Below are 25,480 nucleotides of genomic sequence, written 5' to 3' on the forward strand. Positions count from 1 at the left end.
ATCACTGGCTGATTTCTCTCTTTCTTGGCATGAGCATCTTAGCTCAGAACTAATATATATATATTTTCAGAAGCATCTGTCTGGCTGTGAGTCCGTTTGTTCAAGAACTCCCCTTAAATGGTAAGAGCTAGGGCCACCAAATTTGGAATGTAGCCTTCTCTTCTCCTAACTTAAATCAAGGTCAGGGTTTGGTTGTGCCAGGACAACCAGAAGTGCTGGGAAAAGGACTGTTTTCCATAACAGGCAAAGGAAGGGTCTGGTGTTCTGAGGGGCATGGTATGAGAGTGGCCACTGGGGGCAGCGAGCCCGCAAGGGAGAGCTATCCTGCAGTGTGTTCACTAGGGCAGCTGCATCGCCAAGAGAGTGGCCAACCGAGTTGGGGCTCCGCCCTCTTGCCACACCAAGTAAGTAGCCCCCTTGCTCCAAACCCTTTACATTCTCCCGGCCTCTGTGTCGGGGGGGAGGGGGGAAGAAGAAAAAGGCCTCTGGGGGCTGGAGGGAGAGAGAAAAAGGTCCCCGGTGCCCAGGGACAAAGGCCTGGGGAGGGGAGAGAAAAAGCCTATGCTGGATGGGACCTCATGCCCTGAGCTCCTCCTCAGCCCCCCTACCCTTCACTCTTGCACTACCACCCATGTTCCCATCCTCCTGCACTCCCCCCACATCCCCAAGGCCTTGTCCTGAGTCCTGCAACCCCCACACTGCCAGCCCCCTGTACTGAAGGACCCTGGCAACGCCGGGTAAGTCTGCTAGTAATACATGTAAACTTCTCCTTTAATACTATCAACAATAATATCAGGTTCTTGGCAGTTTTGACATCTTAATTAGTGAAATCTCACAACATGCCTGGATAGACTATACAACCCTCCCCCACTCCCCTTCCTTTTATGGACATGGAAACTGGGACACAGGGCTGGACGCTGGAAGCTGCTATCGGTGATGGATTGGCCACTGGGCCCACAGGCGCCTGTGCTGTCCCCTGCCCAAGGAGGGGGCCTGTAAAAATGGGTACCCACCTGCCTATATGGGGCTGCAGAGAAGCCTGTTTCAAAAGCCAAGCGTTTCTCAAGAGCTCCGTGGTCTCCCATCAGATGAAAAGATCATCCCTTTGAAAAAACCAAGTGGAGCGTCGCATAGATATCAGCTTTGCTCAGCAGATTAAGGAAAACTTGGTCATCAGTAACTGATTGCCATGTGCATCTATATTATGTAGATGAAAATTAATCAAGGCTAAGGGTTAAAGTTTCCATTTGTTCTTTTTGAGAAATCATCTGGAGTAGTTTGGGAGGGAGGTAAATTGCTTTAAACATTCCTCCCCCACCCCGTTCCCTCGGGAAGCTTTCTTTTCTCCGAATATTGCCTAGAATCTTAACGCAGTGTTGACACTGATTGGACTAGGTTATTGTGAAACACTAGTTGACACTAGCCATTTGATTACTTGAGTAGTGGTCTCCTTAAAATCTGTTCTCCTGCATTGGACGAGCCACAAACTTTTTTATTTTTATTTTATTTTATTTTATTTTTTTGCCGGTGTTGGTGTGCAGCTGGGGGAATTATGAACTCTCAAAGAACTGGAGGGAGATATGTATATGTTTCCAGTTGTATCTGACTCTGCATTCTGATTTCTTTCCATTCTGGCCTGTGACCTCCCTGCCGCCAAATAGTTCTTTTTTTTTCTTCTATTTATCTTGTTTACAGGTGTGTACTTGGAAAGGCTCTGGGTTGACAGGGCTGTAAAAGCCCCTCTAATTACCAAACAAGTTCCAGATGAGGTACTGGTGGAGCAAGCTGTCTCAACACTATTCTGATAGGACTATCCTCCTCTACTGTCGATGCAGTCACATGTTTCTCCTGCCATCTTTCAGCTGCCAGTCAGTGCCATTTGTCACTAGGAATGGCATTGAGACGTCCCATAGGTTTTTGACCCGAACAGCCATTAATGATATTTGGTTAAAAGTGCCGTAATGGTGAAAGTTCCCAGTCTCTTGTTACTTCCATCTCCTGAGCCATTTAGTCTTCCTTTCCCAAGTGACCCAGGTGAGCGCCTGCATCTGCAGTGCCTGGGAATTGCTGTCCTGTAGGCCGAAAGCTGCAGCTGTAGGCAAAGATGTTAATCATCAAAAGGTGTGTCTACATTGCACCTTTATTTCAAGATAACTAGTGTTATTTCGAAATAATGCGAGCATCTACACAGCCATTCCGTTATTTTGAAATAATTTCGAAATAACGGATGGCTTATTCTGAAACCTGTAAACCTCATTCCATGAGGAATAATGTCTATTTCGAAATAAGGCATGTGTAGACGCTCCACTGCTGCTATTTCGAAATAGCCCCTCAACAGGGCCATTCTAAGTTATTCCTCCCCAGTGCCTCCTGGGGCTCTAAATCGAGATAGCACGCCTACATTAGGGGAGCCTGCCTCGGACTAATTTTGAGGCTTCCCTACAGTGCAGACGTGCTATTTTGAAATAAGCTATTTTGGAATCGCTATTCCGGAATAGTTTATTTTTTGAAATAAGCGTGCAGTATAGATGTACCAAAGGCACAGGTTCAGTTTTGCTACTGCCTGAGCTCTGAGTGGATGGATTTTAACTGAGATGGCTCTAGCTGTAATCACACAACTATTGGAGAAAATTCTTAAGATTTTTTTTTTTTTGAGTCAACGGGAGCTGCAGAAAAATCAGGTTGCTTGAATACCTTAGTAGGGAGTCTGAAATATTAGCTAAGCAGACTGGAAAACTGTGGCCTTCGTGGTTCTTATCCGAGATATCGCGCCACACTGGGAGCAGATCCTGTGTAAACAGTCATCAGTCTCCTGCTTTCAGATGGGGCTCTGGCTGTTGACGGCAGCTGAGGAACTGTCCCACAGTGTGTGAGCCAAAAATGCTTTTTGCGGTCCCACCCAGTTTCCTTACAGAGTCTTTCTCTTCCTTAGCCCTTCTTACTGGTGAAAGCTAGGGCAGATGATGGCTCTGCTGCCTGGCAGCATATTTTGGAAAGCGGCACAGCTCACGTTTCCCAGCCTGACATACCTCAGCTAGCTTCTGCTGAAAACCTCCTTGCTACGCATGGAACTTGGGGATCCTTGCTTCCAAGCCGACTGTGAAGATGTCCTCTATAAACACCCTCCCTCACAAAAGTATGCTTTACAAAGTGCTGGATGGGAGGGGGAGGAATAAGGAAGTGCAAGGCTGCAGTGCTCAGTACGTGAGAGGCAAAGACAGGGTGTGCTGGCTGCAGGTGTAACCCCAACAAGCTATATGTGGCCCATTGTTCCAGAGGAAAAGTTCTTACTGGTGAATTTCATTGTACCCTTTCAAATTCAGTATTTGAATTGAAGCTTTGAGGCCAGATTTCTCCCTCCACCCCCAGAAGATTCTGACACCCACATTTAGGGGCAGTTTTTAAGAGTATGATTCTGTAATTTTAGCACCTGAACAAAGTTCTCCACCGCCAGCAGCTCCTCTTGAGAACAGCACTGTTGCAGACTGAGAGCTTTTGGGGGTAATCTTAGCCAAGAGGCAAAGGATGTTTGGCCATGGAGAAGGAGCGTTCCTTGTTCCGAGAGCTCATCCTTCCCCAAAAGCATCACAGTTTGCCTGCGAGAGCCAATGTGAAGCCTTGGGTGCTAGTGCGGCCGTTGCTTTCATTGTACCCATGACTGAAGAGTTTTCAAAATTGACACCAAGCTCCTGAATTAGTTTGGGGGTAGTTGGGAATTGATCAGGATTTCATGTAGGGTCCATCAGATCGGCTCACTTTGTGACAGTCCAGTGATGTCTTCCTCAGTGCTTAGCATTGTCCATTCAATCTGCAATCAAACCAGTCAAGTTGAGCGCGTTCTGCCTTTTGCTGGTATCATCGCCAGTAGCCACAGAATATCCACAGTGGGACCCAAGTTGGCAATTTTGTTTGTCATGCCAAGGCAATTATGGAATACAGCTGCCTTGTAGTTAGTTGGAGAGACACAGATTTAATGTCATGAGCATCTGGCCTGTCGAGGACTAGCCACTTGATATATCAACTTCACAGTGCTACGTTCTTACGGCTCGATACGAATTTGACAGGGTGTAATTCACTCCTGTGCAGAGGGCAAGTACAAGGCATGTGCACCATGAAAGTCTCACTTAAATGCTATTTTGAATGCTTAAATACATCATAAGTGGCATGAAGGCCATGGCATGGCTCAGCAAGGGAGTGAATTTTGCCCATTGTGCATAAACTCTGTCTGGTATAGCAAACTAGAGGATTGATCTGGCATTGCTCGGGTCCTTACCTGAAATAATTTTTGTTTTGTCTTCATTTATATCATTGCTCTGGAGTGGAGCTGGGGACAAGAGGTTCAGGATGTAGGCTGCCCCAAGGAGAGAGGACAACCCCAGCCCTCTCTTGCTGCAGCAGCTTGGGACCAGGTGAGAAGTGCCTGTGCATGGCTGCTGCAGGTATCTAGATAGCTGTTCCTTTCTCCACCCCAATTCCTGCTGGCCCAGCAGAATAAATAGCTGTTCTGGTGCCCATCTCTGGCTTCTTGTTGCCCCCTTGTGGTCATTTTACAGTATAACTGTCCCTGCTAGCAGACCCCTCCCTTTCTGTTCTATGAGAAACAATCAAATTCCAGGCACATCCCATTTTCTTGACACAACCACGCCCTTGCTTTAAGTTATGATAAGAGGAGGCTGCATACCAAATTGGTCCTACCCCTTACATTTAGGAGGAGATCTTAAACAAACAGAGTCATAGATGGACAGACACACAAACTCTCTCAAATATATAATAGATGAAACAGCTCTCAAACCATCATTTGCCAACTACCTAGCATTGGGGATCTGATGCTTTTCTCCTCTGTTCTAAGAACAGTAAATAATTGGTATCTCCTGGGAAATGTAGAGACTTTTGTGGAAGTTGTTGCTTTCTTTTTTTTAATAGCCTTTTGAAACTTGCTCATGGATGCTCAGAGTCAGCAAATATTGGAGCATTCTTGCCTTTGAGTTTGTATTCTCCTGAAGAGTTCTGGTAATTTAGTTACAAGATCATTTTCCCTATTAGGTGAGTTATTGTTGTTTTTAATCATAGGGTATAGTGTAGTCAGACTGTACAACACAATGGAGTAATAAAACTTCTTTCAGCCCATACACTAAAGATAATTTTTCCCCCAATTACAAATCTATTTAGAAGGCAATACATACCAAGAATGATGAAATGTCAAGCTGCAGATTAGGTGAGCGAACCAAAATGCTTTCACTACTGTATATGTATACACAGAGAGATAGAAAAAGAGAAGGGTACCTTGAGAAACATTTTAGCTTTATATCTCATTAGTTTCGTCTGAAGTTAAATTACTTCCCCCAATTTATGATGTAGATGAAACAGTTTTGCACCTTAGTCCTCCAACGAAGCTCTGTCAAATGGAAATGCCTGGGAAGTGAAGGCTGAATGAATGTCATATGAACACATGGTGAGCAGAGCTTATATACAACTAACTCCGAAGTGGTTATTTTTTTCAGCCATGTATCCATTGGTCTTGTTGGAGCGATTGTTCCTGCCTTACATTTTTGGCTGTGACTATGGTTATGTCTGTTCTGTATGGACACTCACCTGATGGAGCTTTTACTACCCTTAGGTCTGTGGCCAGAATTTCCACACCGTGCCACTAGTGAAAGGGGTGCTCTTTGTGCTTGTAGACTCTTTCATTGCATCTCATTGGTTTATAGTTGTAAAGTCCATTGGGTCCGTAGAGCTGGCAAACTCCAGTTATTCCTCCGTTAGGCATAAGACACACTCTAGACTAGTTCTGTTTTCTGCCTCTATGTTCCATGCAGAAAGGTGCATGGCCTCAAGGCAATTTCTGCTGCCCTGTACCTCCTGTACAGGTGATTTTTACTTCTAAGAGAACCACATCTGTTGGGTGATCTGAACTTCAACACACTTTTTGCTTCATAGAGGGGGACCTTATAGAAAACGTCATGGTACACTCAAAATTATCTGCACTGGCGGGGGAATGTACAGTGTGTGAAGTTTTAGTACAGGTTAAACCTCTTAAATCTGGCAGCATCTGTGGTCTGGCAGGGTCATGGATGTTGCTGGATTAGAGAGCCCCAATACTCAAGAGTGCAAGCCAGGCAGTAGTCCAGCGGCTAGGAGCCCCACCATTAGCACTGGTGAGCCTCATCCTGTGTAGCCCCACTGGGCGTGGCACAGCGGGGCAGCCGTGGAGACCTGACCCAGAGCAGCAGCCATGGAACCCCAACCTGACCCAGTGTGGCCCCGTCCCCGACAAAAGCAGGACGGTGGAGACTGAGGAGCTCTGTCCTGGAGAGCCCCAGCCAGCTGGCAGAAGTGGGCCAGAGCCAAGCCCAAGCACTGTAGCAGCAGGTCGGGAATAGAGCTAGCCAGAGGGAGGGGCTGTATCCTAAGAGGCCAGTGGCAGGGGACCTCCTCTGATTCGGCAAATTCCCTCATCTGGGAATGGTCACGTCCCGAGGGTGCTGGACCAGGGAGGTCCAACCTGTAGTCCACACTTCCCGAAACAAGAAGGATTCCTAAAACAACAGAATAGATCAGGAAAGCCATATGAACCGAAAGAAAACAATATTTTTAAAACCTTGACCCTAAATTCTTCTGCTAGGTAACCCCTGTGTTTAAAAACGACCTTTTCATGTCTGAAAGTGTGAACAGATGCTTTGAGAATCAGACATGTGTTGGCTGTTACAAAGTCCCTATTTACTTTAAATGAGATTTTATTTTTAAAAACACCACTGGATTAAGCTGTCCAATAATTCTAGTGGAAAAACAATAAACCTAAGATTAGCGCTAGTAAATTATAATTGTGCCAGGAAGCTAAGTGGGGAGCTGGCTGTACCTAACTGGAAACTGTAAGCTTGCAAAATTACTACATCTCGAATGTGAAATGCAGCGCTTCACTTCAGTACTACATCATGTATTGATATGACACATGATAGACTAGGTTAGGTGTTTTGCCTTTCAGATTGACTCTTTCACCTATTGTTTAAGCCAAGAATTACTCAATATGGCTAAAACCAATCTGATTATAATCCAAGCCCTGCAAAATTAGCATGAAGTCAGAAAACTCCTCTCTCTACAACATCACATTTCACTACCCCACCTGTGACCGCTCAATTTCAGTCTGCAGAGGCAAATAAATTTTTCAGAACATGGGCCCATAAAGGGATTATAACCTTAAGTGATTCTCCTCAGTAAAAGTGGTCTGTGCTTCGATTAACTGCAGCAACAATATAGTATAAAACAAAGCAGTTTTGCTGGTACTTAAAATTAATAGACTTCATACCAAAATTACACTTCCCTTTCATTTCCTGTAGTAGCCACAGAAACACACCTTCAATGTACAAAGAGCCAGAAGCATTTTATTTCCAAAGTGTATCCAATCCTCTAGAATACTGTGGTTGATAAATTCAGAGCAAGGCGATGGATTCAGAAACAGTGGAGGCTGAACGCTGCCATTTATAAACATTAATTTGCAACGGATTCATAGAGAGGGCTTACCCAGAGGGTGGTTCCTGTACTGGAGGTGTGGGGAAATCATAGAATCATAGAATCATAGGACTGGAAGGGACCTCGAGAGGTCATCGAGTCCAGCCCCCTGCCCTCAAGGCAGGATCAAGCTCCGTCTACACCATCCCTGACAGATGTCTATCTAACCTGTTCTTAAATATCTCCAGAGAGGGAGATTCCACCAGAAAAAAAAATTATTGATGAACGATCTAATTCAAAGATTGAAATTAGATTTTTTTTGAAATGTTGAATGAGAAATTTAAGCTATGTTCTTAAATATCTTCTGTGTTCTTCCATTGTTTGTAAGTTGAAATGACTCCTGAGCAACCGTGGCAATTACTTGCTTCCCCAGATGGTGGTGGCTTTAGATGGGGGGAAAAATTACATACTCATTTAAAAACAAACACCAAAACCAAACACTCACCCGGCCAGCTTCCTCTTTGCTGCCTACAGCCGCTGAGATGTTAAGCCATCTTCCCATCAGACGCAGCCCTTGCCACCTCTTACTGCCACCAGCCCTTTACACTTCTTCTGCCATATTCTTATATTTCAGTTGTAATACGTCTGTTAGTGGAATAGTTCTGTGAATATCATGTGACGTAATTGCATAGTAAAAATTGTGTTTGATGGCCTTCCTGAAATTAGAATAGCCAGGGGAGCTGGATTCCATATTGCACTTGGAATTTGGGTTCTTGGTCAACATTTTTGGTTTCAGCTTTCTGGATAATTTCTGTTACTTGGGTTTCTTTTATCCGAGTGAAGACCAGCCTCAGAACTCATCAGTCTGGGTACTGAGAGAGAATGTACGTATTAAAGCTTGAGTGCTAGGCTTTGTCTGTAATTGGAAATAGTCCTGATTCGCCCATCCTACGACTGGAAACCAGCGAAGCTGCAAGATACACTGGTTAAACCTTCATGTATCTGAAACTCGGGTAGGCTCCCCTGTTGTAAATCACAACTATCCTTGTCTCTCCTAGCTTTGTGAGTTGCTGGCCACTGATCCCGCATCCAGGCAGGGCTTGAGAATCAGGACTCAAGAGGTTCTAGTTCCACTGTTTACTTGCTGTACGCCCTCAGGAAGTCCCGTATCTCACTGTGGTTGTGAGGTTTCGTTGCTTTATGTCTGCAAAGCGCTTTGAGGTCATTATCTGAAAAACGCTGCCCTTCAAACCATTACATCCGTTACAGCCACCGGCTATCAGTCATTCACATTCACCAAGTAATTCATAGACCTAGGCAGAGCAGGGGGAAAGGTGAAATAATAAATTGTGCAGTTTGGACGTGTGGTGGTGAGTTTTTAAAAATCTTCTTTTTCTTTCTCTTTCTTTTTTTTGTTAAGATAAAAGAAAAATAAATTCCTCAGGGGCCCCCTTTTGAGGGGGCACAATTTAAAAAGCATAGACGTAGATCGTTGAAAGCCACTTCCCAGCAGATAGCATGCCTGTATCTGCTGCTGGGGAAGGGAGTGGGGGAGAAAGCGATAACCCAGGCGCCCCTCCCACCCCACCACCACGGAAATGGTTGTCATCCGTGTGCCGTTTAAGCTGCAGGTGGGTGAAGAGCCCTAATGCAACATTGTCATCCTGCCTATATTTGGTTTCATATTTGATGAGATGGGTGTCGACGGTAGGGGTGTAAAATCCTGGTGAGCCAGTTGACTGGGTTAACCTAACATTTAACTGGTTAACAGCATAGCGGTATCTCACTGCGTCAGCCCCCCAGACTGCAGGGCTCCTGCTCCCATCCCCTGCCCTGGTGCTGGAGCAGCCGTCCGCCCACTGCAGGCTGCTCCCTAGGGGAACCTGTTAACCATTATCCAGGAAGCATCATCTGGATGCTTACCAGTAACCCATTCACATCCCTAGTCAATGGGACAGCTTACTGTGGCCATTGCAGTGAGCTGCTCTGGAGGCTTGGGGTGAATTAGCATGAAGAAAAGGGCCACAGGTACATCCTTTCCCTGAGACAGGACCAGCGGTACAAGACTAGGCCCTGGCCTACCTCCTTATTGGCTAAATTAATGGAGATTGCCTATCTCCTAGAACTGGAAGGGACCTTGAAAGGTCATTGAGTCCAGTCTGCTGCCTTCACAATAGGACCAAGTACCATCCCTGACAAATTTTTGCCCCAAATGGCCTCTGCAAGGTTTGAACTCACAACTCTGGGTTTAGCAGGCTAATGCTCAAACTGCTGAGCTATCTCTCCCCCCTTCCTTATCAAGGCTCCTTCCTTGACTGTGGAGCTAACGGCCAGGTTGGTGTGTTTGGGTTTCCCAGCCAATGCCAAGCCCCACTTCTCACAGTTGTTGTAGATCTTGCAGAAAGTGGGGCTGGGATACATGTATGCATGGTGGCCAGTCTGGGCCCCTGGACATTTTCTATGGGGCAATGCTGAAGGCACAAAGGTTACCATGCTGCTACACCGAGCTTTTGAAGCTCTTTGTGGCGGTTGTTGAACTGGCTCCCTGTGGTGGCTTGTGCCACAGGTAGAAGGGAGACCTCCCCCCCCCGCCCCAAAAATCTTGTATTTAAGCGTGTCAGGGCTGGAAGAATTGCTAAGGCAACAAATTACTTATATTCTTTCGCTGAGGGGAACATGTATCACAGCGCAACAGAACTGTCTTTTCAGGAAAACATAGATTGCAAAAGCAGACTTAATTTGGTGCTTCTCTTTTCTACCAACGAGCTGCTGCTTTCTGAAACCACTTCCCACCTTGCAACGCATGTCTGGGCATTGAAATGTTGTGCATTTGCTTGTCATTACCAATGCTTCCTTTTCATGAAGCTACTGAAACAAAGTGATTTTTTTTTAACCCTTCAATCTTGCTTCCAAAACAAGTAGCTTTTTGCTTTCTTTCGTGGTCTAAACAAAAGAAAGATGATGATGATTTCAGATATTACTCAGTATAATTGCTTTCCTTTTGTATGACACTAGAGGCGAGGCCCAATCAAATGCAACAGGCAAGAGGGCTCTCCAGAGCCTGGCAAAATCCTTTCGTTGCAAGTTGGCTTCATCCAATTCTTACTTGTAAATAATTTACTACAGGAGAATATATGCTTGGACATCAGTTGTACAATCCCAGATTGCAAAAAGGAAAGAAATAATTGATTTCTGATACTCCCTCCACCAATAAATAACATTAAATCTCAAAGACATGGTTGTAGGGACCGTTTGAGGGTGGTATCAATAGTAGATTCTGATAGCATGGGAAACTGGACTGATATTTATTTTTTTTATATACTCCAGGCTTTTTGTGCCGCGTGCTTGGTAGAGATGGAATGCTTAGTCCTCAGTTATTCAGTGGATCCAGTTAGGCAGATAGCAGTCTTGAAATCACTGATTTCAGCGGGATCTGATTTGCAGGACAGAGCCTTATGTTTGTAACCCCTGCCCACAGGATCCCGGTTAAACGTAATGTTGATCTGGTTCACTGATTAAACAGGCTTCTACATCCCTAAGCCAAGCGTAACAATAATACCATTGGCATACGCTCCTAACGTGGTTGGAATCTCTGTAAGAATCTCCGTTGCTTAGGCAGAAGCTGCAGATCCAAGGTTACTGTTACTTATAATTGAACATGGTTTTGGTGTGGGCAAGAGAAGGCAGTATCACAGCAAAGGTACCGTGTGGGGACAGCATTCTTCTCCCTCTACAAATTGAAGCTTAGGAAGATTATCTCCCTTACTAGAGGACTGTTGGTAGAGGACTAGTTTCTCTGGTAGGCATGGCTAACTTTGAATGCACACACCTGAGCTTGCATTTTTTGTGGGGAGCAGGGAACAAGTAAATAGAATCTAATTATCCCACTGCCTTTATAATGTGGAAGGATGATTGGGTTTATCTGCCTGTGAAATTAATTAGGAATAAGGTAAAGAGTATGTTTAATCCAGATTCAGATAATTCAGAGGGCAGCCTCTTAGTCTGGAATAAGCATCCATTAATGGAGTTAATCACCAATAACTATTCTAGCTTCCCTGAAGTCGGTTAGAGTAGCGTACCAAGATCTAAAGTTTATGGCAGTCCTTGGTAAAATGTTTCAGTAACAGGTTCTTATCTTGATTGTGCACAATTGGAGTTTACCACTTTTTTTTTTTTTAAAACAAGTGGTCTGGTCCTTCCTTGTATGCACACACAAGCTTGTGGCTTTTTGGTTATTTTTTTCTGAGCCATTGTTGGGAATGTTTGTCTTTATGCTGGAGAGATGATGATTAAGGCTCCCAGACTGTTGCGCAGAAAACTGTTCATTTGTAGGCTTCAGAGGCGCATCTGCCTTATCGGCTGTTTGGGGCATCTTGACTGCTTTGAAGCAGGCTTGTTTGTGCTTTTCTTTGTATGTGTCTTAGGACCATAAGAGTTTGCAGTACCAGATCAAGCCTAGTTTGGAATCCGGCTTGACCCCAACGTACTTGGTGCTTAGAATGAAGAGAGCACTTCTGTGTTATTTTGCTGTCAGTGGGGATGGAGAGATTGCTTTCCAACTCCTTAGAGAATTACCTCAAGCAACATGGGATTCAACTTTGCTTGCTGTAGGCCTTGACTGTATTGGAGACTTGATCCATTTTCAGTCAGTCATGGCTAGGTACCAGTGTAGTGGCGCCAATACAAAGCCTTAGCCTAGACTATCAAAGACAGACTATTTTTGCCAGTGGAGATTGTTTTTGCTTGAAACTAAACTAAACTCCACCAGTACAAATAATGGCTTTGCCTGCCTTATAGGAGGGGATTTGCAATGTTGTCGCTATCCCGTTGGCTGGTCAGTTGGCCAAATCCTTAGTGTAAACAAGTCACTAATTTGCATCGCTGTAAACTTCGCCAACTGTCCTAAAATAGATCTGGCCCTTTGAAAAAACAAACCCAGCCCCTGCGTTTCAGTTGAATAGCTGCAAAACTGAATTGTCCAGACAACTATCCATGCTGCTATTTCCTTTTATTGGTTCTAAATTTACCAGCCATTAATTTAACGGACTCCTTGTTCTCAGGTTATGGGGCAAAGTAAAAAGGAGCGAGTGATGCATTTTTCACTGTGCCCTTTGTAAGTCTGAATGCCTCTGCCAAGCCCATTCTGTGTTTGATGGAAAACATAAAATTAGGTTCTTTTATACGTGGCATTTCTCTGTACCCATTTGAATTGTGCTTTCAGTTAGTGAACAGTCATAAACTTTCAAAAAGTATGTTTGGTCTGATACTATCTGCTAGTTCTTTTCTCTAGTGTTAAGGATCTTTTTCTGTATTGTTTCTCTTGCTCTTGATTCCCACTCCAAAATAGCTAGGCCATATCGAAGAAAGTGGCATGAAAGTGTAGAAGGTAGAAGCTTGCTTATTGAGTGGAGTCATTTCTCTGGGATCCTAAGACATCAGTGTTCCCGATGTGCGTGCATTGGCTGCCTATTGGGGGAGTCGAAAGGTCTGACTCTGCCTTCTATAACCCTGAGTGGCCTGGTGGCTTATTTGACTGTGCCTCTCTTCTTCTGCCAAGGGCTAGAAGGGTTACTTCATCCCTGGCAATTGTTAAATTCCGACCTGCCCTGGTTGAAACAGGAATTAATTCAAGGTCCTTGTGCTGTGTTGTATAGGAAGTCAGATTAGACTTTTCAAACTTTTTTTTCTCATGACCCAGATGAAGAAAATTGATGCCTGCGACCCAATGTAATTTGACTAGAGGGTGGGCTCCGGGGTGGGGTTGAGAACGAGAGCTCTTTTGCTGTAAGAGGGGGCTCTGGCTTGGGGGAGGAGTCAGGGCTGGGGCAGGAGGGGCTTACCTTGAGCGGCTCCCAATCAACGGTGCAGTGGGGGGACTAAGGCAGCTTCCTGCCAGTATTGGCACCGCAGATCATGCTGCACCCCAGAAGCAACCAGCAGCAGGACCCCAGCCATTGGGAGGACAGAGCTAGTGCTCAGGGCAGGGGCAGTGCATGGAGCCCTGTGGTGCTCTATTACCCCTCCCCCCACCGAGGAGCTGGGCCTGCTGCCGGCCACTTCTGGGGCACAGCGCAGTCTGTGAAGACAGGACGCTGCCATAGCACCCCCCAGTCACCTGATCCCCTGCAGCAACGAGACCCAGCGCCCGACATTCCACCTGGATCATGTCCTGTAGTTTGAAAACCACCAGACTAGGGAATCACAGTGGTCCCTTCCCACCTTGATATTTGAGTCCTTTATGTGCAACATAATCACCGATCACCTACTTGTGTCTTTTTCAAACGACAGCTAGTAGGTCACAGGATGTTTGATCCTATACTTCAATTTTTTCCCGTTATATTTGTATTGAGAACCACACTAAAAACGTTTATTTTAAAAAATGCCTGAGGGGACTAGGATAGTATCATTGAATGCCTATACTCAGCTACGCCTCAGAACAAACAATACCAAATATAACTGAACAGATTCTGAATTGCTTTTGTGAAGAAATATTCGCATTAACTTGCCTAAGGAAGACATCTGAAAAATATATTTTTTTTCACATATTATTTTGAACAATCTGGTTAAACTGGACTCTTGTTTTGTAATTTCTTGCAGATGGTCACAAGAACAAAGAAAATATTTGTAGGTGGATTATCAGCTAATACAGTAGTGGAAGATGTAAAGCAATACTTTGAACAGTTTGGCAAGGTAAGTTCCAGCACAAGGCAATGGCGCATACCTTGAATTCCTTTTGTTTTTTTAACTATATTTTGAAAAACGGAAGCAAGAGTGAATCAAATGTGAAGCTAACTTTTGCCTTTAGGTATGGTTATTTAAATCAGATTGGTATTTCCTTTTATATTTTTCATGCATATTTAAAACATCCAGTTTTATTGTTGACAGCTTTGTTTATCTTTAATAAAAGTCAGTAACTAAATCGTTACATGTTGCATGCAGAGAAGAATTTGGGGCATGTGTAAGTAATTACAGGTTGTACCTCCCTAAACTGTGACTGTCTGGTCTGGCAACTTCTGTGGTTCAGCAGGACCACGGATGTTCTTGACCCAGCGAGTCCTGTGGCAGGGGGGCTGGCAACATGGCCCCATATCCCGTGGCAGGGGGTGGGCCAGTGGCATGGCTGGGTGTCCCACAGGGATGGCAGCGCAGCCAGCTGGAGGTAAGGGGAAGTGGAGTCAGCAGTGGGCTTGGGGCCTGGTGACAGGACATTTCCCCTGGTCCGGCAAATTCCCATGTTTGGGACCAGTCAAGTCCTGACAGTGCCGAAGCTGGAAGGTCCAACCTGTATTGTAGTTCATACATCATAAAATCAGCTTTCTATTGATCAGAAATTTCAGTGGTAAAAGGGATGTGTGTGTGACCCAGAGACCTTATGTGGAGTCATTAAATTATGTGAATAAGTGATATTAGAGCCTGAAGGAGAAAAGACGTCCTTTGTGTACACCAGAATGCTTACCTGGTTTTCTTTAAAAAAAATAAAAAAAAATCCTTGAGCCTTTTTGGTTATTGTGGAAACATCCTGTGAAAGTGATGTAGGACCATTAAAGAATACCTGAAACTACCAGATAGTTTCAAGAAAGGAACAGTTATAGGCTCAGTCTTGCAACTGGATCTTTGCAATGCCAGCATGGGGTCCCACTGATTTAAACTGGAGAACTGTGCCCACAAGGATTCTATTTCAGAGTTGGGGCCGGGTGGAAAAGCAGTGTATGCAGTTGGATCCGTGAGACTTTCTGAACAGATAATTTCATGTCCAAAGTGGCGAAGACCAGTGTTCTCTGTAAACTGAACACTTATGCAGCCACCCACGTGAAATTCAAATGCCACCCAGCTGATTAGCAGAGCGCCCACAGTTCCCACATCCAGCAGTAGGTGTTTCTGTTGGTGGTGCACATCTGCACGTGCCTTGGTGCGCGTGACAAAACTTATTCCGTACACTGGTGGAAAAAAAATTAGAGGGAACACAAGCAATGACTCCAACCATTCAAACAGCAGTTTGCTGACTCTGCAATGCCATCTTTGATTCCAAAGGACCCCGTCAACTTAACAATCACACCTCTGTCTGAAATTGTTTTCACTTGCAACTATTACAATAACACTTAGGGCTATGAAAACTCTGATCAGAGAGTATATTTTCTCTCCCCCTCTTTATCTGCATGGTTCAGTCACACAGCAATGCAGGGGAAGGCAGGTTAAATGTAAATTAGGGCAACATGATTGTAAAACCACAAAAGGGGTCAGGAGGATTCAGGGCCACGTGCAATACTTGAAAAGATTTTTAGAGGCTTTAATTGACTAGGTTAGAAAAGGGGAGACTGAGGGGTGATATGATAGAGGTATCATATCATGAGTGGTCTGGAGAGTAAAAGTTATTGTTCCCATAATAGAAGAACTAGAGGACACCAACTGAAATTAATGGGTAGCAGGTTTAAAACTAATAAAAGAAAGTTCTTCTTCACACAGCGCACAGTCAGCGTGTGGAACTCCTTGCCAGAAGAGGCTGTGAAGGCTAGGACTATAACAGAGTTTAAAAAAAGTGCTAGATAAATTCATGGAGGTGAGAGCCATAAAAGGCTATTAGCCAGGGGCTAGGAATGGTGTCCCTGGCCTCTGTCAGAGGCTGGAGAGGGATGGCAGGAGACAAGTCGCTTGATCATTGTCTTCGGTCCACCCCCTCCAGGGCACCTGGCTCTGGCTACTGTCGGCAGACAGGATACTGGGCTAGATGGACCTTTGGTCTGACACAGGATGGTCATTCTTATGTTCTTAGGTTTCAAGTTGATTGTCCTTGTGGGCAGTTGGTGCAGCTGGGGCTTGGCCCCCAACCCCACCTACAGCCCCGTACCCTCCCCTGAAGCCCCACCCCCACCACGGGGAGGGGAAGAGGAGAAGCAGTGTGCTGAGTGCGTGTGCGCCCCCTACATCACAGGGAGGGGAAGAATGTGCGCGCACCCCAGCATCCCCAGAGCAATGGGGAGGAAAAAAGCCGTGTGGCCTGAGCCTCCATGACCCCGGGAGCAGTGCTCCAGACTCCCCAGCCTTGGAGCAACAGGAAGGGAGGTGGCAGTGTGGCTCAGATCACACAGCAGTTGGGTGCCCCAGGGCAGCAACACTCTGCCCCCAGTACACCTACAGCAGGCATTCTGGGAGGCAGAGTGTGGGCGGGGCCAGGCTGGCGGTTTGGGAAGGCGGAGCTTTCCCTCGCCTAAGCCACTGGACGCCCTTGGCGGTCCTATTACAACTTGTGGCCTACGAAAGGAGGCAAGACCGTTCCCAAATGTCGTGTTTTGCAGGAGGAGCCCAAGTTCAGAGTAACACGACAAGGTTATTCAATGGCAAGTTTCTCCCAGTTTACTTTGGGTTACGCTAGTTTTAATTCTTCCAAACCTAGCACTGAAATAGAACGGGAGCCGTTTCACGTGAGAACCTAATGGGCCAATTCAGTCATGCAAACTGTAGGACTCTCTAGCTTCCGGAAAGTTACTATGAGCTGCGACGTTTGGGTGACTCTGCTCAAAAGGATTTATAGCCTTCTGTCACCTTACTGAGCCAGCTTAACAGTCCCTTGTTACCCACAGTCGGCCCAACAGTCATGCTGGGTCCCGAGCAAGGTGGGGAGAGGGTGCAGCTCCACATTCCCGGAAGAGGCAGGGCCTTGGGCAGAAGGGTCAGGGCTGGGGGGCAGCCAGCCCTCAGCACTGCCTGCACCTTGCTGTGCCACGTTTTCTCCCCCCTGCCCATTCTGCTCCCTTTCTTCCCCCCCCCCGCCCACAGCCCTCCCAGCTGCCCAGAACATGGCTCCATAGTGATATAAAGGGCTTAGAGTGCCAACCACCATCACTGGCATGGTAGCAATGTGGCTGAAGCCCCGAGCCCTTTTGAATCGCTGGGCCCCGGGGCAATTTCCCCTTTCCTGCCCCTCCCCACCCTGTTGGCAGGCCTGGTTATCCATGAGCATTAGGCAAAGTTCTCCATGATTTTGGATTGATGCAAGAGATCCTTTTGGGAGACTTGAAGTGCCATCTTGCTGAAAACTCAGGCACTTTAAGCAAGTTACTCTAGCATTTTCACTTAAAAGCAGCAGGTGAAGCAGGCAAATCAGACTGTTTCACTAATCATCTTTGGCCTCCTTATCTCTCTTGCTTTGAAATTAAATGCTGGGCCTCAAATCCTCCTCATTCTATTCCTTTCGGTAACGACCTAAATGATTTGGGACCTTCCTATCCAACAGAGGGCATCTCTCGCTATGCCACGCTGCAGAATTTGCAATCGACAGAAGCATTTGAACTGCATCCCCCTTTGCTTTTCTAGGGAGGAACTTGATAATTCATTCTCTCTGGGGGACCCTCCACTTTGGAACTAGCTCCCTCCTGCTCAGGATAATATTTCTGGTCTTTTGGTATTCAGGGCAGGCTGCATAGTGCATCTCTTTGTTTGGACAGCTGGGAAAGGATAAGATCTGTGCAAGGGAGGAGAGTTTTGTGTTGCCTGGGGAGAGGGGGGTGTTCTGGTCAGGGCAGAGAGACCATCTCCCTTTTTTGTTGCTGTAACTTGTCGAATGCCTAGCTTCAGAGAGGGGCCCCTTCTGAATATTTTTTTTTAATCTGCCCAAATTATGTAGGGAAGAACTTGGTGCTGTTAATCCATCACCATTATGATGGCTTTTGAAAGCTGGTGAGTGCGGGGACTAGTATAACTCCTTGGGAATTCTTGTATAGGTTGAACTTCTCTAGTCCAGAACTCTCTAGTTTGGAAACATCTGTGGTTCGGCAAGAGTTTAGTGAGTAGGATGTCCACTTTTCATGGGTGTGGCCAAGTTTCCCACAGTCCTGTACAGTTTGTTTACCACCACCAGGCCTGTCTTCCAGTGCTCTGTGCTGCTCTTTCGCTCTAATTTACCCCTAAGCCCTGTGGCCTATGCTAGGGGATTTTTTTGAAATAACCCCCCTTATTTCAAAATAATAAGTGGAGTGTCCACCCTACTAAGCCCTTTATTTCAAAATAACAGGTTGGTTTCTTTGAAATCTGTACTGCTGCTTTCCTCAGGGAATAAAGCTTATTTCAGAATAGTTATTTCAAAATAGCAGTCGTGTGGATGCTCTGCTGCTGCTATTTCAAAATAACTAATCCTCACAGTCATTCAAAGTAGTTACTCCCTAGTGCTTCCTGGGGCTCTAAGTCAAAGTCGTGTGTCCTCATTAACAAGGCCTGCGTTGGACTAATTTCAAGGCTCCCCTCTAGTGGGGACACGCTATTTCGGTTTTGTTATTTTGGGAGTTATTTTGAATTTAAGTATCAGAGGGGTAGCTATGTTCATCTGAATCTGCATCTGACATGCATCTGACGAAGTGGGTCTTTGCCCACAAAAGCTTATACTCCAACACTTCAGTCAGTCTATAAGGTGCCACAGGACTCCTCGCCGATTTTGAATTAAGTTATTTCAAAATAGTTTCCTCCTGTAGATGTGCCCTAAATGTCTTCTAACATCCCAGGTAGCAGTGGAAGTGTTGGTAATGCTGGTAGACGATATTGACCTCCTGTGGTTTGGCAAATTCTCTGGTTCAGAACCTGTCTGGTCCCTAGGGTGCTGGACTGAGAGGTTCAAACTACCTTTGTTATTCTTTACTTGTTAACCATTTGCTCCAACAGATTGCATTCTACAATACCTTAGCAATGGTCTGGGCAACACCCTAAAAACTGTTTGGGCTATTTTATATTGGTCTGATAGGGTGAACTGGTCTTTAAAAGAAGGAAAAGAAATGGCTGTCTATTGCTATCGTGTCTCAGGCCTCCAGCTATTGACTGGCATTAAAGTCCAGATAGTCCACGTAACTGGTTTCCTGGATTTTATGTTGCAATCATTGATCATTTGGTTGTAGACTTTCAGGAGGACACATCGGGTTCCCCAGAGTGGCTCTCAGTCCTCACTGGGCATAGTTATAGAGCCTTGGAGAGCCTGGGCCAGAGGAGTGGTGCTTATAAATTGTTCCTATGCTGGATTGATAGTTGTTTTGCAAACCGCTCATTTTATTTTCAATAATAATCTTCGATTCCGGCAGGATGTTTACAGCCTGCTGAGCCTTTTATTAAAGGATTACATGAGCTTTTGGATGCTTCTTCAGTAGTCATTATCAAAATGGCAGAACTCCCCTAACCTGTATTTTTTTGAAGTTAATAATAGTTTTGATGTATGTGCTTTGCATATTGCCTGAGTGCACCCTTAATATAGCCTCTTAATTTTGCCATCTGGTAGTTTCATGCTTGCAGTGTCTCAGACTCTGAGAATACAGCCAGCCAGGCCACGGTTTTCAGAAGAGGTTAGTGATTCTGGTTGCTTCACAGGACGAATGCCCGACTAGAGACCACTTTCAGAGGGCATGACTTTTAGAAGGTGGGCGCATGGTACTTCATGAAAATGGGGTCCTTTTTATAGGGGCTCAAGTTGGGGACCCAAAAATGGAAGTGCCCAAAATCATGCGTCACATCTGAAAGGCTTGCTTGTGGCCTTTAACAACAATGAGCATCTTGGAATCTGTACTGAAACCAGGGTAATGCCCCATTGAAGTGACACAGCTGCCTGATGGGATAACGTGAGGCAGTGTTTCCTAGTGGAGAGAGCGCCGCAGATCGGGAGATCTGTGTTTAGCAACCCCAGGACCCTCATTTTGATTTAAAACATTTTTTTGCGGACCCCCAAATCAGCTTCTAATTTTCCCAGGGTGCTCAGCCCTAAGCCCCACCCCCATTCTACATCTCATTCTAAAGCCCCACTCTGCCCCACCTCTTCCGGCCTCACTCCACTCCGGTTCTTCCTCTTTCCTGCCTCTTTCTCCCCCATCCCTGCTCCCTCCGAGAACCCCCTGCACACCACTGAATAGCTCTTCTGCGGTGTGCAGTGTGCGGGAGCCCCTGGACTACTCAAGTGGACCCCACTTTGTGAATCGTTGATCTAGTCTGCTGATTGAAAGGGCAATACAAGAGCCAGGTGTTACTTGTCAATTATACAGCAGTGGTATTGAGTTAATTGGATCGTCTCTACTCCTAGTCATGACCATCCCCAACAATTCCTACCTGGGAGGCAGGAAAGTCCTACCCTCATTTTACAGATGAGGAACTTTGGGCAAAGAGAGGGTAAGTGGCTCATGCAAGGTCTACAGGAGGTTTCTTTCAGAGCTAGAAATTGAACCCAAATCTCCTACTTCCCCGTCCAACATGCACAACTGTAAACTTAGGCAGTTTCAGGGGTGAAAGGCCCTGACTTTTAGCTCCACTGTAACCTGCTGCATTGACCTTTGCTTTCTGCGCCTCAGTTTATTCACTTGTGTATGAGCTAGTGTAAGAATGCTAATCTCACTGGGGCTGTATTTCAGATTTGAGGTTGTTTTATGGTGATGGTGTGTAAGGGCCTGATTCTGAGAGGTGTTGAGCACCTGAAACACCTGGGCTATGTCTGCACTGGCACGATCTTGTGCCAGAGATATGCAAATGAGGCTAAGCGTGGAATATCGCTGAGCCTCATTTGCATACCTAATGAGCCTCCATGTTGCACAAGAAGCTCTTGCGCTAGAAGGAGCTGTCTACACTGCCCCTTCTTGCGCAAGAAAATCCCTCTTGTGCAATGAAAATAATCAGTGTAGCGGCATTGCGCAGGTGGGTTTTTCTTGTGCAAGAAGGGGCAGTGTAGACAGCTCCTTCTAGCGCAAGAGCCTCTTCTGCAAAAATGGTGGTTCATTAGGTATGCAAATGAGGCTCAGCGATAATCCACGCTTAGCCTCATTTGCATACTTCTGGTGCAAGATCATGCCAGTGTTGACATAGCCCTAGTGTGGCTCACTGTTCCATGCAGTGGCACCTAGATCACAGCAGCAGATAACAAGAGACCTCTACAGCAGGGGCTGAGTGCCAGCTGGCTTTATAGCTCAAGCTATAGAGGCGCCTGTACTAAGCATTAGAGGTCCCAGGTTCAAATCTGCCTGGTGGCAGTTACATGTGTATTAGTGCTTGTTGGGGCTCAGCACATCTGACACTAAGACCTAACCATGTGATACAGTGGATACCACAATGGACTGGCAGGTGAGACTGGGAGTCATCCTTACTTCTGCCATGGACGGGGGGGGGGGGCTGACAGCCATGCCTGGCCTGTGGACAAGGGGGGACAACTCCATACTCCTAGAAGGGGTGGAGTCCCAGGCAGGACACTGCCTGGAGTGCAGTGCCCTGCCCCTATCTCTGCCTGGAGCACACCATGAGGTGCCCCATCTTCCCCAGGCAGCCCTAAGAGCCCTTCAGAGCGTGTTGTGTGGCACTCCAGCGGCAATTTAAAGGACTTGGGCTCTGGGGGCCGTTGCTACCACAGAAGTGGCAGCGATGGTAGCCAGAGCCCCCTGGCTTGTCTGAATCACCAGGCCCTGGGGGAAATTGCCCCCCTCCTCCTTTTCTCCCCCTGCATGCCTGCCCCGTCGGCGGGCCTGGTCACTGATAATGGTGTGTGACCCTGGACAAGTTGATTTATGCCTCTGTGTCTCTTTCCCTCCTACTTTTCTCTTTCCCTCCTACTTTTCATGGTCTAAATAGAAAAGAGAGAGATTCTTCAGGGAAGGGACTCTCTCTTACCATGTGTTTGTGCGGTGCCAAGCACAATGGAGCCTCAGTCTGGCTTGTCGTTCAATGCAAATAATATTTCATGATGGCTCATCAGCATGGCTACAGGGAGTGGATTTGTTGAACGCTTTCTTTTCTTCTCATAGACAACAAAATAATGCCTTTATACAATGAACATTCTTGAGAAGCCTCCCATGTTTGATAAGACTGACTCCATCTGCTTCCTGTTTCTTCAAAATATTTGATATATTTATTGGGGTGGAAAAAATTCGTAGCTGATGATGTGGTTCTAGAAATCTTGTTTTTGCTTGCTGCAGAGAGAAGTTTAACAGGTGGATGGCTGCTTCAGTAACTTCAGATGGCTCTCGAAATACACCTGGGGGATTAAATGACTACCAGGTTGTGGGCCAGACTGATTGGGTGTCGTTCATTAATTTAAATGTAGCTTCTAGGAAGGGGACTACAGTTTTTTATTTGAAAACTGTTCGTTCTCCAAGTTCAATGACAGAAACTGAAACTGCAGTTTTTGCTGCTCTTATTTTTATTTTAGATTTCCCTGCTTTTACTAGGACACAAATGCTTGCTAGTTAGCATCCCTGCGTATTTGCAGTTCTAACTCTTCAGGTTTTTTCAGAAACCTCGCGATATTTGTTGTTTTCCTTAAAAAAAAAATCTTTCATATAATAAATAAGGGACTTTTTTAGCTCTTATAGTTGCAAAGGAAAGCTGGAAAACATGACTGGAGTGAGTCCGAACGGCTCAAAAATTAGAAAAAGGATACAACATTTATTATTTACAAATCTCATGATTTGGAGGGGGAGGACTCATGCTCTTTAGACACTTGGATAGGGAATATGGAACACATGACCAGAAGCTTCTATAAACGTCAGGGCTGTCATCACAGAAAGTCTGGCTTGTCTCAGGATGGCACATACTGAGGACTAACTACAGAATGGATCAATCTGAAATGAGAAATCACAGCCTGAGTGGTGGTGATGGCTGTTGCGAGTTGTACTGTACAAAGGCACAAGAGAGCGTGTCTGCTGTGAGGTATTAACCATCTCAGTAGACCAGGGTTACTCAACTTTGGAATCCCCGGGGGCCACAGTGATACTTATAGCACATGCAAATGTATATGCAAATATATGCAAATAGCTTCTTTCACACTGACAGGCATGAATACGAAGATTAAGGCCAGACTACACAACATGCAGGCCCCATTTAAGTCAGTTCTGCTGATATTAATAAAATGCAACATTTACCCCATTTCCACCCATATGACAGCAAAGTCAGTCCAGGAATTTACTTAAACATATATCAACAGCCAACCATTATATTGACTACTTTTTTGTTTTGGCTCCCACCACGGGCCGAGTGTTGAGCCTCGCAAAAACCCAAACCGCACTGCGGGTCACAAACAAACGGGCCATGGGCCGCAGGCCACATGTGGCCCATGAGCCACGTGTTGAGTAGCTCTGCGGAACATAGGGAAAGCATAGGGATGAGTAACAGAAGCCCTGAGAGAAGCGATTTGCTCAAGATCTGATGGCAGGTGAGTGGCAGCGGCAGGCAGAGAACTCGTGGGCGGAATCCGCACTTCGGTTCTGACCTCTATACCGGAGCTAGGTGTGACGTGCAATTATTATGATCCCGGATAAAAAGGCCAGATGTGGGAGACGTGGCACTGAAAGCCTGAATCTGGAGGATTCCTCGAGCAATTCTTCCAAGTCCTGGCATAGGTGGTGTGCCAGACATGGGGATGGGGAAGGGTAGTGGCTTGCTTCACTGCACAGCCCGCAGGCAGCTGAAAATATGCTGCTGTAACTGACACAAGCCCTCGTGGTGCTTTATATCACATCAGGACCCACAGAGTAGCCTGGAACTGAGGGTGCAAGAGTGGTTTCAAGCCACTTCAGTCTTCCTTTGCTCCCTGACCAGTGCCTTTTGCACCTGTGTATAAAATGGTTCTTTGTGTTGAGTGGGATTCTTTTGGGCAGAGCTAAACTAAGCCAGTTGTATTGGCTCAAAGTTGGACTGAGAGTCCGAATACTAATTTGTGGGAGAGTATTAAAAAAAAAAAAAGTGTTACTTTTTTTTAAAAGATACTGAAAGGTCAGTTTTGGCCTCCATGTTTCACTTTCATTATTTATTTATTTATTTATTTGAAATATTTTTATCCCACCCTTCTATTTAAAATATTCGAGGTGGCTCACAAATTTTGTAATACACTTAAGCCTGCTACGTTTGTTCCTGGGATCTTTTAAAATGGCAGTAAAAGCAGTTTCAAGCACTTTAAAAATAAATATGCATTGCCTTACTTACTTTAAGTGCTTACAACCCTGAGACTGCAGCATTGTCCTGAGCTCCAGAGGCAAAAGTATCCCAGGAACACAAAGTATTAATTTATTTAAGTCAGAATGTCCTAAAGGGGGTTAAAAAAACCTAAAATGTAGTCGAGTTTCTGACATGCTGTCCCTCTCCGTCCCTCCCTGGGTTGCCACCCCATCTCTCCAGTGAGAAAGAATGCTATTGGAATTTTAATCCAAATCAATGCAGTAATCCCGGAGATGAAATTCTGCTCTCGCTCCCTCTCCGTCTCTCTCTCGGAGCACATTTGCCTGAGCTTAGAAACGGGTCCAAATTATCAACATTTTAGGCGATAATTAAACTATGTTATACGTCACTTACATAAAGAAAGCCAGGCTATTTGCTAATGGATTCTAGCCTCTATTTTCCTTCACTGTCCTGTGATTAGGATGTATCCGAGGGTTTTAAGACTCCAGTATCATTTCAAAAAAAGAAAAAGCAATAGCCTCTTAAAGGATTTTTGACTAGAAGAAGGAAGCCCCTAAAAGTTAATGAATTACACTTCTCTCAGGACATGCATGTTGTGCACCTTTTAAGCTGTAAGCTACTGATGATAAGGGACTTCTTACGGTTCAGCTTTTTATTAGGTAATGCTTGCTTTATGGAACTCCTGTGAAAGTAAAGCAGTTTTTATTTTGAGACTTGCAATTATACTTCACATGGTGAACTGTGTAATTAGTTTGGAAGACTTATGCTTAGTCATTGGTTTATCCTAATCGGCTTTGGCTTTTCCCAACAACAAAGTGAGCTTATTTTGCTAAGCTGAAACAACTCTGCTCCCTTTGTTCCTGTCTTTTATTGTCTCATTCCTTTCATTCTGTTTTACTGCCAAAGTTTTGTTTCATTAGGCCTACAAGTCATTTCCAATCCAGTGGGCTGCTACAATCAAGCCTTTATAACTCAGCTGCCCTGGTTCCCATGTCCCTTCTGGTGTAATGCCAGGACTTGTTGTTTGACATGGTATTTTAACCCTTTTCTGGACCCTAACGATATGTTCGCTTTAAGAAAATTGCTCTGAGTTATAGCTGTGAGTGGTGAACAGCCAAACCTTAGAATTTAGGTTAGA

The 25,480-nt window shown here is 45.4% G+C and overlaps 1 protein-coding gene across 23 annotated transcripts in view; it reads left to right on the forward strand.

Annotated features, from left to right (window-relative positions):
* Window positions 1-25,480, forward strand: part of MSI2 (musashi RNA binding protein 2) — a 468,712-nt gene that overhangs the window by 112,960 nt on the left and 330,272 nt on the right. For all 23 annotated transcript variants that reach the window (XM_075904806.2, XM_075904805.2, XM_075904808.2 and 20 more), the window contains one exon: window positions 14,044-14,136. In XM_075904806.2, coding sequence (XP_075760921.1) covers window positions 14,044-14,136 — 93 coding nt within the window. The remainder of the gene's footprint in view (window positions 1-14,043; window positions 14,137-25,480) is intronic.

The sequence above is a fragment of the Pelodiscus sinensis genome, chromosome 21 (genome assembly GCF_052426305.1).
Source record: "Pelodiscus sinensis isolate ZL-2025 chromosome 21, ASM5242630v1, whole genome shotgun sequence".
NCBI classification, from domain to species: Eukaryota; Metazoa; Chordata; order Testudines; family Trionychidae; genus Pelodiscus; species Pelodiscus sinensis.